The 12,736-nt window shown below is 40.1% G+C and overlaps 1 protein-coding gene across 2 annotated transcripts in view; it reads right to left on the bottom strand.

The window, feature by feature from the left end:
• Positions 1–12,736, bottom strand: part of TBC1D8 (TBC1 domain family member 8) — a 50,337-nt gene that overhangs the window by 20,682 nt on the left and 16,919 nt on the right. For both annotated transcript variants that reach the window (XM_080377269.1, XM_080377270.1), the window contains exons 3-5: positions 10,758–10,876; positions 8,689–8,917; positions 4,795–5,035 (exon numbers count right to left, since the gene is read on the bottom strand). In XM_080377269.1, coding sequence (XP_080233395.1) covers positions 4,795–5,035; positions 8,689–8,917; positions 10,758–10,876 — 589 coding nt within the window. The remainder of the gene's footprint in view (positions 1–4,794; positions 5,036–8,688; positions 8,918–10,757; positions 10,877–12,736) is intronic.

Below are 12,736 nucleotides of genomic sequence, written 5' to 3'. Positions count from 1 at the left end.
ATGCTTCAGAAGAATAAAAGGCAAGAAGATGCAATTGCCTTGTTCCCTACTTTTCAGAAAACTCAGCAATTCTTTCCAAGTGCAGTTCCCAACTTGCATGTTACGGGATCCTGGCCTGCCTCCAACTCCAACACTTCAAAGTCAATGGCAAGTCTGAACTGTGGTAAGTCCTTGTGTGTGACCCCTATATTACCTTCCAAGAGTTTTAAATTAAAGGAAATAACACACAAGACTAACAAAATGCCTAAACGTATCAGGACACTTAAAATCATGTCCTTACTGTCAAACATTTTTCTCTGCTTTAAATCCAACAGAAGTCAACTTGGGAAGATTTTAGCTCTGCTGAGTCACTTGCTGCCTATCTAAAAATCTAAACAGACCGGCAGACCTCTTGCTTTTAGAGACCTATTACTAGACTCTTCTTGCTATTCAGACTCCAGAAAGTTACAGATTTTTTAAATAACACATCCAATGATATACAGCTTGTTTATTGGAAGAACTGCTAAATTCATGTGGCAAGAAAGGCTTCTTGTAAGCAAGCCAGGAAAAGTTATCTGAGAAGAGCCAACACAGACTTGTCAGGACACATGTAAACTGAACATCATCCCCTTACGCAGCAGGAATGTAGATGGAGGAGACGCAATGGATGTTTTAGCCAGAATTTATGAAAGTCCTGATATTTCCTCACATGGAACTAATAAAATGGGATCAAAGTGAAAAACTGTTGTACCAAGCCAGGTGTAAAAGAGTACCCCAAAAAGCAGCCCTCAAAAGCTCCCTGATACATTGGAAGGCTGTAGAAAGAGGGCTTCCTTGGGGGTCTGTCCTGGAATAGCTTCTGTTCAATGTCTTTGTCAGCAATCTGCACAACAGATCAAGAGATTGTTATTAAACCTGCAACACAACTTGAGGCTGGTAGAGGCTAATGAGCAGAAGAACAGGATCAGATTCAGATGGATACTCATAAATTTAAAGGACAGTGTGCAAAAAAAAGCATTACAAGTATTTTCAGCTGCACATCATAAGCTGCTCAAATGAAGCATGGAAGTCAACTCCCCTGGCAGCCATTCAGCAAAAGCAAAAGACCTTGGGGTTACAGGGGATCACCAGCTGAACATAAGCCAACAGCCTTGCGCTCACAGGAGGAAGAGGAGCACTCTGCTGGGCCGCAGAAGTGCACAGCCACCAAGATGCAGCACAGCAGTTCCCAAGTTGCTGCAGAGACAGTCACGCTGCTCCCGCCTTGGTCACCACTGGCGAGACATCAGGGGCAATCCTGTATCCCACCGCTCCATGCCTGCGGCTGCACGGGATAAGTGACCAGAAGGGCTAAAATCAGGACTGATGAGAAAAACCTAGCTGAACCAGGGCAATGAAGTTTAAAGAAGCGAAAAGAGATGCATACCAGCCTCCAAATACATAAATGGTTGCTCTAAAGAAAGAGAAAACATCTGGTCTTGTCAATAGTACCAGGTAGGACAAGAAGTAACAGGCTCAAAAAGCAGCACGAAAGATTCAAATTAGACCAGAAAGTCTTTTCAATGATAGGCCAGCAAAATACCGGTTTGGATCCTGGTGTTTCCATTATTGGATATCCTTAAAAACAGGTTAGACAATCACCTGTCATGAGTGACACACAGAGATAATTCAACCCTGCCTCTTGCTGGGCAGAGGCAATAAAAGGAGGTTCTTTATAGTCACATCCTCCTTGTTGCTCAAGGTTTACAGTGTTCTCCCATTCCCTCTCTGAAGGAATTAATGCAGACTGAAGTGACATTTACGGTTCAAGATACTTCAAACAGTTTCCATTCAGCTTAAATCAGTGTTAAAAACCTTCTTTGCCTTCATATGAGCAAAGCCACCCTCATTGGCAATTCACAGTTAGACGTGAAGAAAAGAAACTGAGGTGGTTAGAGCCTGGAGAAACATACCATGTTTTTGATACTGACACTGGCACTAACGCTTTTAAATCGCAAGTTCTGCTCTGGCACATTTCCTTGCTACATTTGAGGAATGCATCCTGAAAGAGATGGAAATAAGAAGTACAAGAAACCTACACCAGAGATTTTCATGACCTTTCTATTAAAAAAGGAAAAATAGTTACCATATGTTCCAGTAAAATTGTATGGCACATAAATATATCTGCAAGAAATGGCAACTGTAGTTATCAAATACCTCAGCTTTACTTTACTTTTTATGGCAATTAATTGCCATTAATCTCTTTGTAATCCATTGTTCCAAGCCTTATCTGCTCATTAAGCAGCACGAAAACCTGTGTATTAACTTGTTTGACTCTGGCCATGATGTACCTTGTGTCACAGACTGTGGGTCTAATCCCACAGCCTCTCTGAGTCCCATCCATCCACTGCTCAGCAGGATGACCCCAAGAGCCTCAGGAACAGCAGCAAAGATTTCTGGTTTTCAGAATGTAGAGTATACAGACTGTGATGGCATTAAAAATGCATTTTTTTAAAAATTAAGATATTGAAACAAGCCTTGCAAAAGAAAGCCTAATAAACAGAAGCAATCTACAGCAGCTCCATTAATTTGACACAGCTGGAATAGTTCTAATGATACGTGGATTATTGCTTTCATTTTGATAGACTATTATTTGCTTCCAAAACATGGACAAGAATTAATAAAGATAATCATTAGGAGGGGAAACATCAAGAGGAAAATGGTTGTTCTTGTAGTACTACAATGGCTTCAGGAAAAAAAGCAGCAACAAAAACTTCACACACCAAAAAAGTTCAACTCCCCCAAAAACGTGTTAGCATTAAAAACCAGTTTATCCACTATTCAAACTACAATCTAGCTTAATCATGTTACATCAAAGTGGTTGCTGAGTGTGACAAAGGGCACCAGAAGCAGCAACTTATCCAACCAATACCTAATTCATGCAGGGGAAATGGGATTTTGGCATCTTTCATGTCCCCATGTTTTCCTTTCTGCCATCTGAAGTTACAGCACATCAGCAGGTTAGAGAACATCTTGCCCAGGAACTCTCTAGTAAATACATTTTCACCCTTCCTTCTCCTCCGCCCTCCCCCCCAAACTTTCCTTTTTTTTTTTTAAAGTTGGAAGGAAGGAGAGGGGAAAACCTGTTTGAATAAATGGGTGGGATGGTTTCTGTTGATTGTTTGCTAATAGCCATACTACTTTTCAAAAATGCCACAACGTACTTACAGGTTGATTCCCTGAGAGCCTCCTTACTATAGCATATTACTAAGCTTACACTTTTCTTTGCAACTGTAATTTTAGTTTCTTTGTAGTTTTCCATTCAGTTAGTAGCCCTGATTCAAAGCCTATTTTGGAAAGTGACAATGATGAGTTAAAAATCAGTAAATGCTGAAAATATCTCACCCTAGTTTGTTGTTATGTCTCCTCTGGATTTACTTTCTTCTTGCTTTGTGCATTTAACTTTTCAGTCCAAAAGGGGGAGGAGGATGGAATGGTAAACCATGGAAGGGGGCTTAGATACAACCTATTACTCACAACCATATCCTGCATTAGTTAAAGCATATATCCTACATTTCTTGGGCCAAAAGCCTGCAACGTTAACAACAACTAGTTACACATACGTTGTAACAACAACGGCAGCTCTTGTGTTTAAAGGAACCGTGGCTATGGAAACAAAGCCTGCAAAGATGTTAGTGACTGCACAGAACTTTATCATCTCAAATTAATTCCTTGATGGCATCATGCATGAAATCCTGGTGTCAGTCATTTTCCTTATCGTGTGTACATAAGAAATTGCAGAGAAAGTGCATTTTATTGTTTTAAACTCCATTATGAAACTTCGCAGGCGTGCTGAACTGAGATGTGTACCCAACACCATTGCAAAAATGCCCCTCAGAAACAAGAAAATGGCTACCAGACAGGTCTCTCTTTTGGGGGGAAACGATACCACACATTCCTTATGTTTTAGACAGGAAGCAACACCTGGGTCATTCCCTTCACACCTCTGGCAGAGGGAAAGGAGGGAAGAGCAGGAAAGGGTATGACTCAGGAAGGGGTAAGTGCTCCACTCACACCCCATTCACAAAAGTATTTTAAACCAGCACGGTAACCCTGACACCCCAGGCAAATTCCAGTTTGGGCTAGTCCATCCTGCCCACCTAAAATTCCTTTGGGCAGTTTCCCTTCCCCTTTCCTACAGCAGCAAATAAAAGACAGGGTTGTGTGTTGTGCTACCAGCAGGGAAATAGTTACCAGCCTTCTCCCTGGGAGCCCAATGCATTTCTGTAGTGGGAGAGGAATGCAGAGATGCATTTCGAGGATGCATGGGGTAGAGCTGACAACAGCATATTAATCTGTTGCAACTGCCTGTGGGTTTTTTAAGTCCTATAACTGCTTGCTAAGTCAGCTATGGCAATTGTGCTAGTGGGAAATTCCATGTTTCAGACAGGATCGAGAGCAGTAACTCTCCAGAACTGATGGTACTAGGAAAGCCTACGCATTGCCAAAATTACAAACAAAATAACGTTGCTCTTCAGGGGAGATGGAAAACATCCCTTGCTGCAATCTACCCTTCTACAAGGAGTGGTACTTTTAAAACAACAACAACAACAAAAAACCCCACAACAACAACCTGTGATGTTTAAGGGAAGAATATAAAATGGAAAAAGGTATCTTGCACGCAGGTTAAAATGAACCTACTGGGTACACCCTAATATGTTATAAAAATCTCTTTTGTGCCCAATCAAGTAAACCTTTGAAGCCTTACCCAGCTAACACAGCAAATCACGAAGCCCACCATCGAACCTCTGCTCATACAACAATTTAACTTTTTACCTCTTGGTAATCTGAGTAGGATCCTGTAGGCCTGGATCCAGTTCAAAGATCTCATTATCCAGTAGCCTTCGGAGTGTCACATCTGCCAGTTGCTCCATGATCCCGAAAGCCTCGGCAATATTGAGGAATGTGGAGAAGTCACGCTCTTTATTTGGAGTGGTGACGCGGACTGTGTCGGTCATGAAGACATTGGAGGTTCTCTCCAGCTTCTGGACCTCAACCCAAGGAATGACAAGTTTCACTGCCACCAGAGAAAAAAGCAAAAGTGGGTTGGAAACTGCTTACATTTTTCAGACTTGGGAAATAAGCTAATTCAGAATGAAATGCAAACAACCAAAGAGGAGAGAGACCCGTTTTTACAGACAAAGACTAAGCAGAAGCTGAAATGTCTGTTATTACTCTACATTCATTTCCCCCCACTCCAAAAGACTGTCTTTATCAGAATCTTTCCCTCAAAATTTTACCTGTTTTCATAAGAAGTGCTAGACTGGGGAGTTCTGCCTTTGCAGCCCACCTGCCATGCGCTGTGTTCCTAACTCCTTTACAAGTCATTTCTGCATCCTGCTTTGTTACTACCCAAAGACACAGTTTATTTCAAGAGTACGAAGATGTTAGGGAAAGGCTTTGTAATCTCCCAGAAATAAAACTGTAGGCAGGTGGAAAACCATGCACAGTACTTTTTAAAAAAAAAAAAAAGCTAACTCCCCTACAAAAGGATGCTTCTGCACACAGGCTTTTTTCTAAAATTCATTATTGCTATAAACAGGGCGTTCAAAAAAAAAAAAAAAAGCTGCCTAGGCATTAGGATTTTCCCATTTTGGTTATTTTTTACTGAAAAGCTGCACAGGCAAATCTTGCCCTAAACATTAACTGTAGTCAGATGTGTTTATAGAAAAGAAAAAGTATAGGACACTGTTCCCTAGAATTAAACACCGCTGAATCACATAAATACAAATAGCAAACAGAATCAGCCTATTTTTGATAACCACTGGAAGGATGCTACTTGCCCTTCTCATACAAATCTCTGGGTAGAAATTAGGCTGGAAAGGACTTCAAAACGGATTAAATTTCTTCTTAACAGCTGTTTGAAGCTTCCCAGGATTCTCTGTGCCAGCGACATCAAGACTACAGCCCCTAACATCCCTAGCTGGTCTCCTGATGCCCATAAAGCAATAAAAAGGCAATAATAACAAACATTGTCGTATATATGACACTTCTCCATGATCATTAATTACCCAAGGAGCTACCCTCAGCAAGTTTTCTATACTACACAAACCACAGCTATCAAGATTATTTGCAGATTACATTTTTTTCTTACTTCAATAAAGCACAGCTGTGTCAACACACACAAACTGTTGCGAATGGTCATAAAATCATCTGTACGGGCACAGCCAAGGGAAGAAAGATTAAATAGCGCCGCAGCAATAGCACTATTGTTCACGCAGGTCAGAATCACATGGGCTCTACAGCGTTGGTTACAGTAACAGCACAGCCGACTGTAAGGGGCCCAAACTACTGATGAAAGGCACAAAGTCTTCAAAGTTTTAGAAAAACACAAGTTTAATTAAAAAATGTGAAGAAACCTTGGCACGCCCTTTCAAGAAATCAGATGTTCTATGCCTCTGAAATACTGCAAATACTTCAAGGCTTAGATAAAAGGGGACTTGTCCTGGAAAAAATGTTCCATGGAGTTTACGCTCGCATAAGCTGTAAGTTAATTTTATGAGGAGCTGAAAACAGGTTCCAATATTGCATTCCAGGTCATTTCAACATAAAATAAAACAAGGAGAAGGGGGCAGACTTGCTAGAAACTGAGGACTTAACGCTTTGCCTACAAAGAGATTTCAGTCTGCAGTTTGGGGGGATTTTTATAGAGTTGAAACATATTTAAGAAATATTTTTATTGAAACACATATATTGTTTTTTTTCCCCTGCGCTGTATTGCAGAATGAAAAAAATGTGACTCCTTAGCAATATTTTCAAGACCAGATTTAACCAGACTTTATTTGTGATGGCTACCTGAAAAAAAGACAATGAATCACTTCTTCTACATATAATCACCATCAGTTTCTCAAACAGTAACAACCAGAACTATAGTAAATCTGGATTATTCAATGTAATACTAGTATTCCATAAATGTGACAAAATACAAGCTCTGAAACAGAAGCAATCTGCTTTATCAGAATTGAGGACGTGGGAAGCATTTCAACATACAATTCTTCCCACTAAGCTAGGGAAGTTTGTTTAACCAAAAGGAAATTCAGGTTTTTATTTCACATTTCCATGCAAATGCATGGGAACACAAAGGCCATGACTGCAACAGTGAATGAACAGTGCATTTTACATGGTCAAAATAAAAATCTGCAAACATGTAGTTGTTTGTGGGGGTTTTGTATTTTCATAATGAATTATTATTAAGAGAGGTGAGAAGTGATTTCTTCTTTAATAATACAGCGTGATGTTGTACTCCCGGTATCATTTAACGATCTGTGGTATTGCATAAACAAGATTTTTGGAACAATATAAAGAGTTTTTCTCTTTCCCTCCTTCTTCCCCCATTATCTATCATTAATAACTATCATTTTTGCTTTGTGTGCTTTGGTAGACCAGATAACTCAGATTTAATGAGAGAAAGCCTGCAATGATAGCCAGAAGAAATGACTTACAAAGGGTATTTTTTAATACTAACCAGAAAACAAGGAAATGAAAGAACAACTCGGGTATCTAATATATATCAAGTGACTCCATTCTAGTCTTCCCAGCAAACTCAACTTTTGTTTTTATAACAACTAAGAAACTTAGCAGCATTTTAAATCTAACTCTGCCACCTTTTGCAGATACGACAAAATAACTGGCCTGAAATAATACAAGGCAAAAAAAGGATCTCTAACTCTAGTCTTTGTATGTTTCAAGTCTTAGAAATTACCAATTGCTATCTATTTGTATATTCATGTACTTCATTTTTAAATCTACGGTTTTATTTGACTAGCCACCCCAATATTAGATCCAGACAGTAAATGATAAAGTTTTCCTAACTGTTGTAACTGACAATTCTTGCTGTATTTATAGCAGTACAGGTTTATATTACTGTCCTTGCTGAAGTTCCAGCAGGATAAACAGGACTTAAAATGTTACCAGTTCATGCACAGTCTTACTAAACAGAGAAATGCTACGGAATTTAAATAGCTATAAATTTTACTATCTAATGTCTATTCTAATATCTATTCTGACAGGCTTTTCCTAATCAACACAACCTTTCCTCTGTAGAGAAACACCATGACCAAAGTCTTACAGCTTGCCCAAACCATCTGAATGTCCAAAAAGTCCTTGTGACCTTCCTGCACTGCTATTCACAAAGAGCTCCCCAAATTGCTGTTTTTCTCCCTTAAAACCTCTGAATTTTCACCCAGTTCTCCAGGACACATCCCTGTTATGTTTCCTGGGCTATTTTTGGGCAGGCAGCTGGACTGTGGCACCCCTGGCCCCACCAGCCCTTCCCCGGCCAGTGGCGGCAATGACTCTGTTTCCCCGCCTGTGGGAGGGACCCATCCTTACTCACCATTTTCGGCACTAAAAGTCTCTATTTCAGAATCCGTAGGAGGTCTGTTACATTTTAAGGCTGCTTCACCATGGCAAGAAAAAGAACCAGATAGCAGCTGTGTCTGCATGTTCTTATAGTCTCATTTTTATTACTGGATTCGTACTAAGGCATAAACATCAAGTCTGAAGTGAAAACTAAATTAAACAGGATCTTTCAGCTCAACAGAAAACCCCAGAAACTAAATTGCAGAGGCAAACTAGGCTTTTCATAAAAATTCTAGCTATTCTTGCTTTTAAATATAGTTGTATTTATATCTCTCCCCAGCATTAGCTTTCCTAAGCATTTACACTTACATTCTTTGCCCAGGAAGAAGGAATAAAAACAGAGATGATTGATGCTTAAATAAAGCCAGCCTTGCCGAGGAACTTTTCCTTTCCAACAGCAACAGGAATAATAGGTGATCAACTTCTCTGCTTCAGGAAAATTAAATCTGGATTCAAATTTCACCAGGGCTTCTCGGAACTTCTCAGGGTCTTCCTCCTGCTCAGCAAGCTTGCTGCTCGTTTCCTCCGCAATCAGTGCCTGAGTCCATAACGAGATAATGTATCAGGATAAAGCTAGGGCATCCATACTCAAGCAAGTCACTACAAGCTACCCATTTATATTTTAAAAATGCAACCCTTTCTTACAAAGAAATTCAAGCTGATGTGCAATTTCCACAAAAGGAGAAACTTCTGTAGTGTTTGCATCTCTCGTACATATTGCATGCTTCCAAACCATTTTTTTCAAATTTCCAACCAAAAAGACACTTGAGGCTTTTTTTTTCCTTAATTATAATTTTTTCAGTGAGTCTGGCAGAACCCTAGTTTCACTACAGCTCATGATTACTGTTATTTGGTGTATACAGAGCAAAGGTAGAGTTAACAATTGTGTACACTAACAGTACTGTTTCCCTACAAAGAGGCAACGCGGTGAGATGTGTCAGTAACTTGTAACACGCTTGGAACCACTAAAAACATGGTTTCAAGAACATCTACGTAAATATAATTAAGTGTTCAGAATTTTAATAGCAGTATTACAACAAAGGAGTTAAGTATGTACTGCACTATTCAGACAAAAAATCTGTATGTTACAGCACCTGGTATCATTTGGAATTGCCAAGCAGTCCTAACATGCCAAAAGCCTACAGCAGAGGTGAGGGTCCAAAACCCAGACTTAGCATGAACTAATGAAACCTGAAGAATTTTAAATATGTGCTGTGCTAGGTATAGGTAACCAGCTGCCACAGCATTATCAAGACAGATTAGTTGTATTAGACAAAACACTTTTTTTTTTTTTTTTTTAAGAAAGGATAAAACCTAAGATTTGCACGGTGATGTTTTGCCTCTCTGTCCCCTTCTTCCCCAACTTCACAGACCCCTCAGATCACAGCAGCAGGGCTGAAATTCACCAAAAACATTATGTTCCTACAAATTTTCCAGACCAAAAAAGAGGGTATGGGGTGAAGAGCACCTCACTAGAACTCTTAAGCAAGGGAAAGCTTGCAGCAGGACCTGAGGTACAGTAGCCATCAGCAGACCCACGCCCCCACCAGCCATCACCAAGCTCCTCTCAGAGTGTGTATTTTACTAGAAGCAGAGCTCAGGACACCAGGCTTTCTAAGTTTTACCATACGTGCCGTCATTATTTTAAATCTGGTCTTCAGTCACCAAATTCCTTTAATTTTAAAATTCTTTAGCCTTCCAAAAGGATGCTCATTTCTGCAACCCTGTGGCCAGTCAACACCTTCACTGCAGCCCAGCCATGACTCCCACATCCTACAAAGCCACCGGCAGTCTCCGTGCCAGATCCTTATGATGCAGGTGCCATTGCACAAGGGCCTTGTCCCCTGTCCTTGTGCTGCGAGGACTGCATTGTCAGCTGCAGTCATACTGCTGCCAGCAGATCCGGGCACCGTGGCTACCCACCTGCTGACACCTCTGAGCCCCACCAGGAGGGACAGCAGTACCGAACTGATGGGGTAAAGCTAGGAAAAACACAGGAGATAGGAGGAGATACACAGTAAGGAGGAAAAGCTGAGATATAGCAAGGGAAGGTATTTAACAAAGTTTTCAAGAGGTGGAAAGCAGATGCTGAAGAAAGCTCAGCTGCACATCACAGGGAAGAGAACAGTGAAGCTGGGAAAGGACAGGTCAGATAAAGATTAAATTAGATACTTTGGTTTCAAGATGTCTCCAAGGGAATGTGAGTAAAGGCACGCAGATGCTGGCCACATCAGGTGCAAGTGCCACACAGAAAAACAATAAACAATGTTTAGATGGACAAAAACAATTATGAATGATGACAACAACTTCACGACATTATTTCTAATAAACCACACGTAATCAGGCAGGAAAGGGTGAAAGTAAGACAGTTTCCTTACCTTCACTTTCCCTTTCACAAAACTAACAATATCTTCTTTATTGTCAAACACAGACAAAGTATGGAGCAAGTTTTGCTCCAGCCATTCCCAGTGCTGGTTTATCTCCTCTGCAGTGGCACCTAGAAAAGCAAAAAGCAGTGTATTGAAACTCATCCTACAAAATAAAATTGAAAGGAAGAAAAAAAAAAAAAACCAAAACACACTGTTTCATAAATTTATTATGAGAAACTGCACTTTCAACCTCAAAATTCTTGGTAGCACACAGGTCAAAAAGGTCTCGCCCGTAGCAGTATAGTTAAAGAAAAACAAAAACCTCATTGTTTTAGAGAATTAGTTTTAGTGCTTTTAGTTTTATCTTCTCAAACACTCTCAGCCAGCAAATGCTGCATTAAAAGTCAAAGCAGAAAGAACAGCAGAACAGAAAGTCACCCTCAGCTGCTAGACTGTGGCTTATTTTGACATGACGACCCTTAAGCAGCCACTGGAAACCTTTAATTTACATCCTGTTCCCAGAAGTCCCTGATCTTCCTTTCTCCCTCCCTCAGTACGCACATCCCACACAGACATGCACACCCTCTGAGAGGAACACACATGGTCACAATCTGCATCCTATTTGAAAAGCTCTCTATAATAATTAAAGTACCTAAAAATAAAAGTTTGGTTCAGCAACACCTAAAAGGTCTACAAGAGCACATTTCTGCAGTTTAGGGAAGAAATACAGTGAACAACAAATCTTTGACAAAGGCAGATTTTCAAATCTTTAAGGCTTCCCTCTCTAAGGACTTACTTGATGGTTTCGCTGTTGTTGTTTTAAATGTAACTGCAGAAATAATATTTCAGTTACCACCTATTTGTTTTGGTTCTTTCTGCCTGAGACTGAACTGTCACTGCAAGACACAATGGCAGAGAAGTCAGAGCAAGATGGGCAACACACAGGGCAATCAGGTAAAAACCTGGCCCCTCCAGGTCTTACTGGTCAGTGATTAAATATTATCAGTAAAAAAGTAAAGGCAGCAAAAGTTGCTTTTCCTAATGCCTTGCTGGTGGAAGAAAGAAGTAGTTCAATGTACAAGACATACAAATCACAGACGAATATAATAATAAAATTAATCTAAAATAGAAGACCCATTATCTCAAGATTTAATTTGTGTGTCCATTAAAGAGGCATCATGTTGCCTCAAAACAAAAAAATGATAAATTTAGCTAAGGATTTTCCACTTTCCTCTGCTCCGTTTTCCATGCAGAATGCCAACTGGCAGGGAAACTTTCCAAGCTTTAACTTCCTTGACAGGAAGGTCTTGTGATGGAACTTCATAAATATCATTAATCAAGGTTAAATAAAAAAAAATAAAAATCACAAAAGAAGAGGCACTTAAATGCCTTTTAGGTAAAGAAACCAAGTTGTATCAATGGTTAAGAACTTTTTTTTTTTAATTTTATTTTTAATTTTATTTTTTATTTTAATTAAGAGATACAGTCACTTTATACTGAATGGCTGCACAAAGCAAATACTGAGTTGAAGTTTTATTTCTGAGTAACCTAGAAGATACCAACCATATGGGAGAGCCGGTGGGCTGCCTCTTGTGAAATAAGCTATGAGCAAGATGCCTTTTACAGCAGCATCCACACGGCTCAGCCTGCTCTGAGCCTGGGCTTTAGCAGTGGCTGTCTCCCATGGGGGATACTGAAACCTTTCCTGATGCCTTTAGGTATCTTTAGGGATTCTGCCCAAATACTGAAAGATCTCTTTGTCCCTTTCATTTGGTCAGCCCAAGACCACAGCTCTTCGGGTCCCATCTTTGTTTCTAATTTCCATTTCATGGCTTAAAGTTGTCCTGTGATTTGCACAAGCATTACCAATCTCTTCCTTATTCCTCGTCCTGTGCCGATGCTCTGCACCACATTTTATTCCGCTTTTTACCCACCTTCTTCGTGTGCCTGTGCCAAATGTATATTTAGTCTCACTACAGCGTCACTCC

This window comes from Falco punctatus, assembly GCF_963210335.1.
Source record: "Falco punctatus genome assembly, chromosome: 2".
Lineage (NCBI taxonomy): Eukaryota > Metazoa > Chordata > Aves > Falconiformes > Falconidae > Falco > Falco punctatus.
The sequence above is the reverse complement of the archived record's forward strand: the minus strand, read 5'-3'. Positions and strand labels throughout refer to the sequence as shown.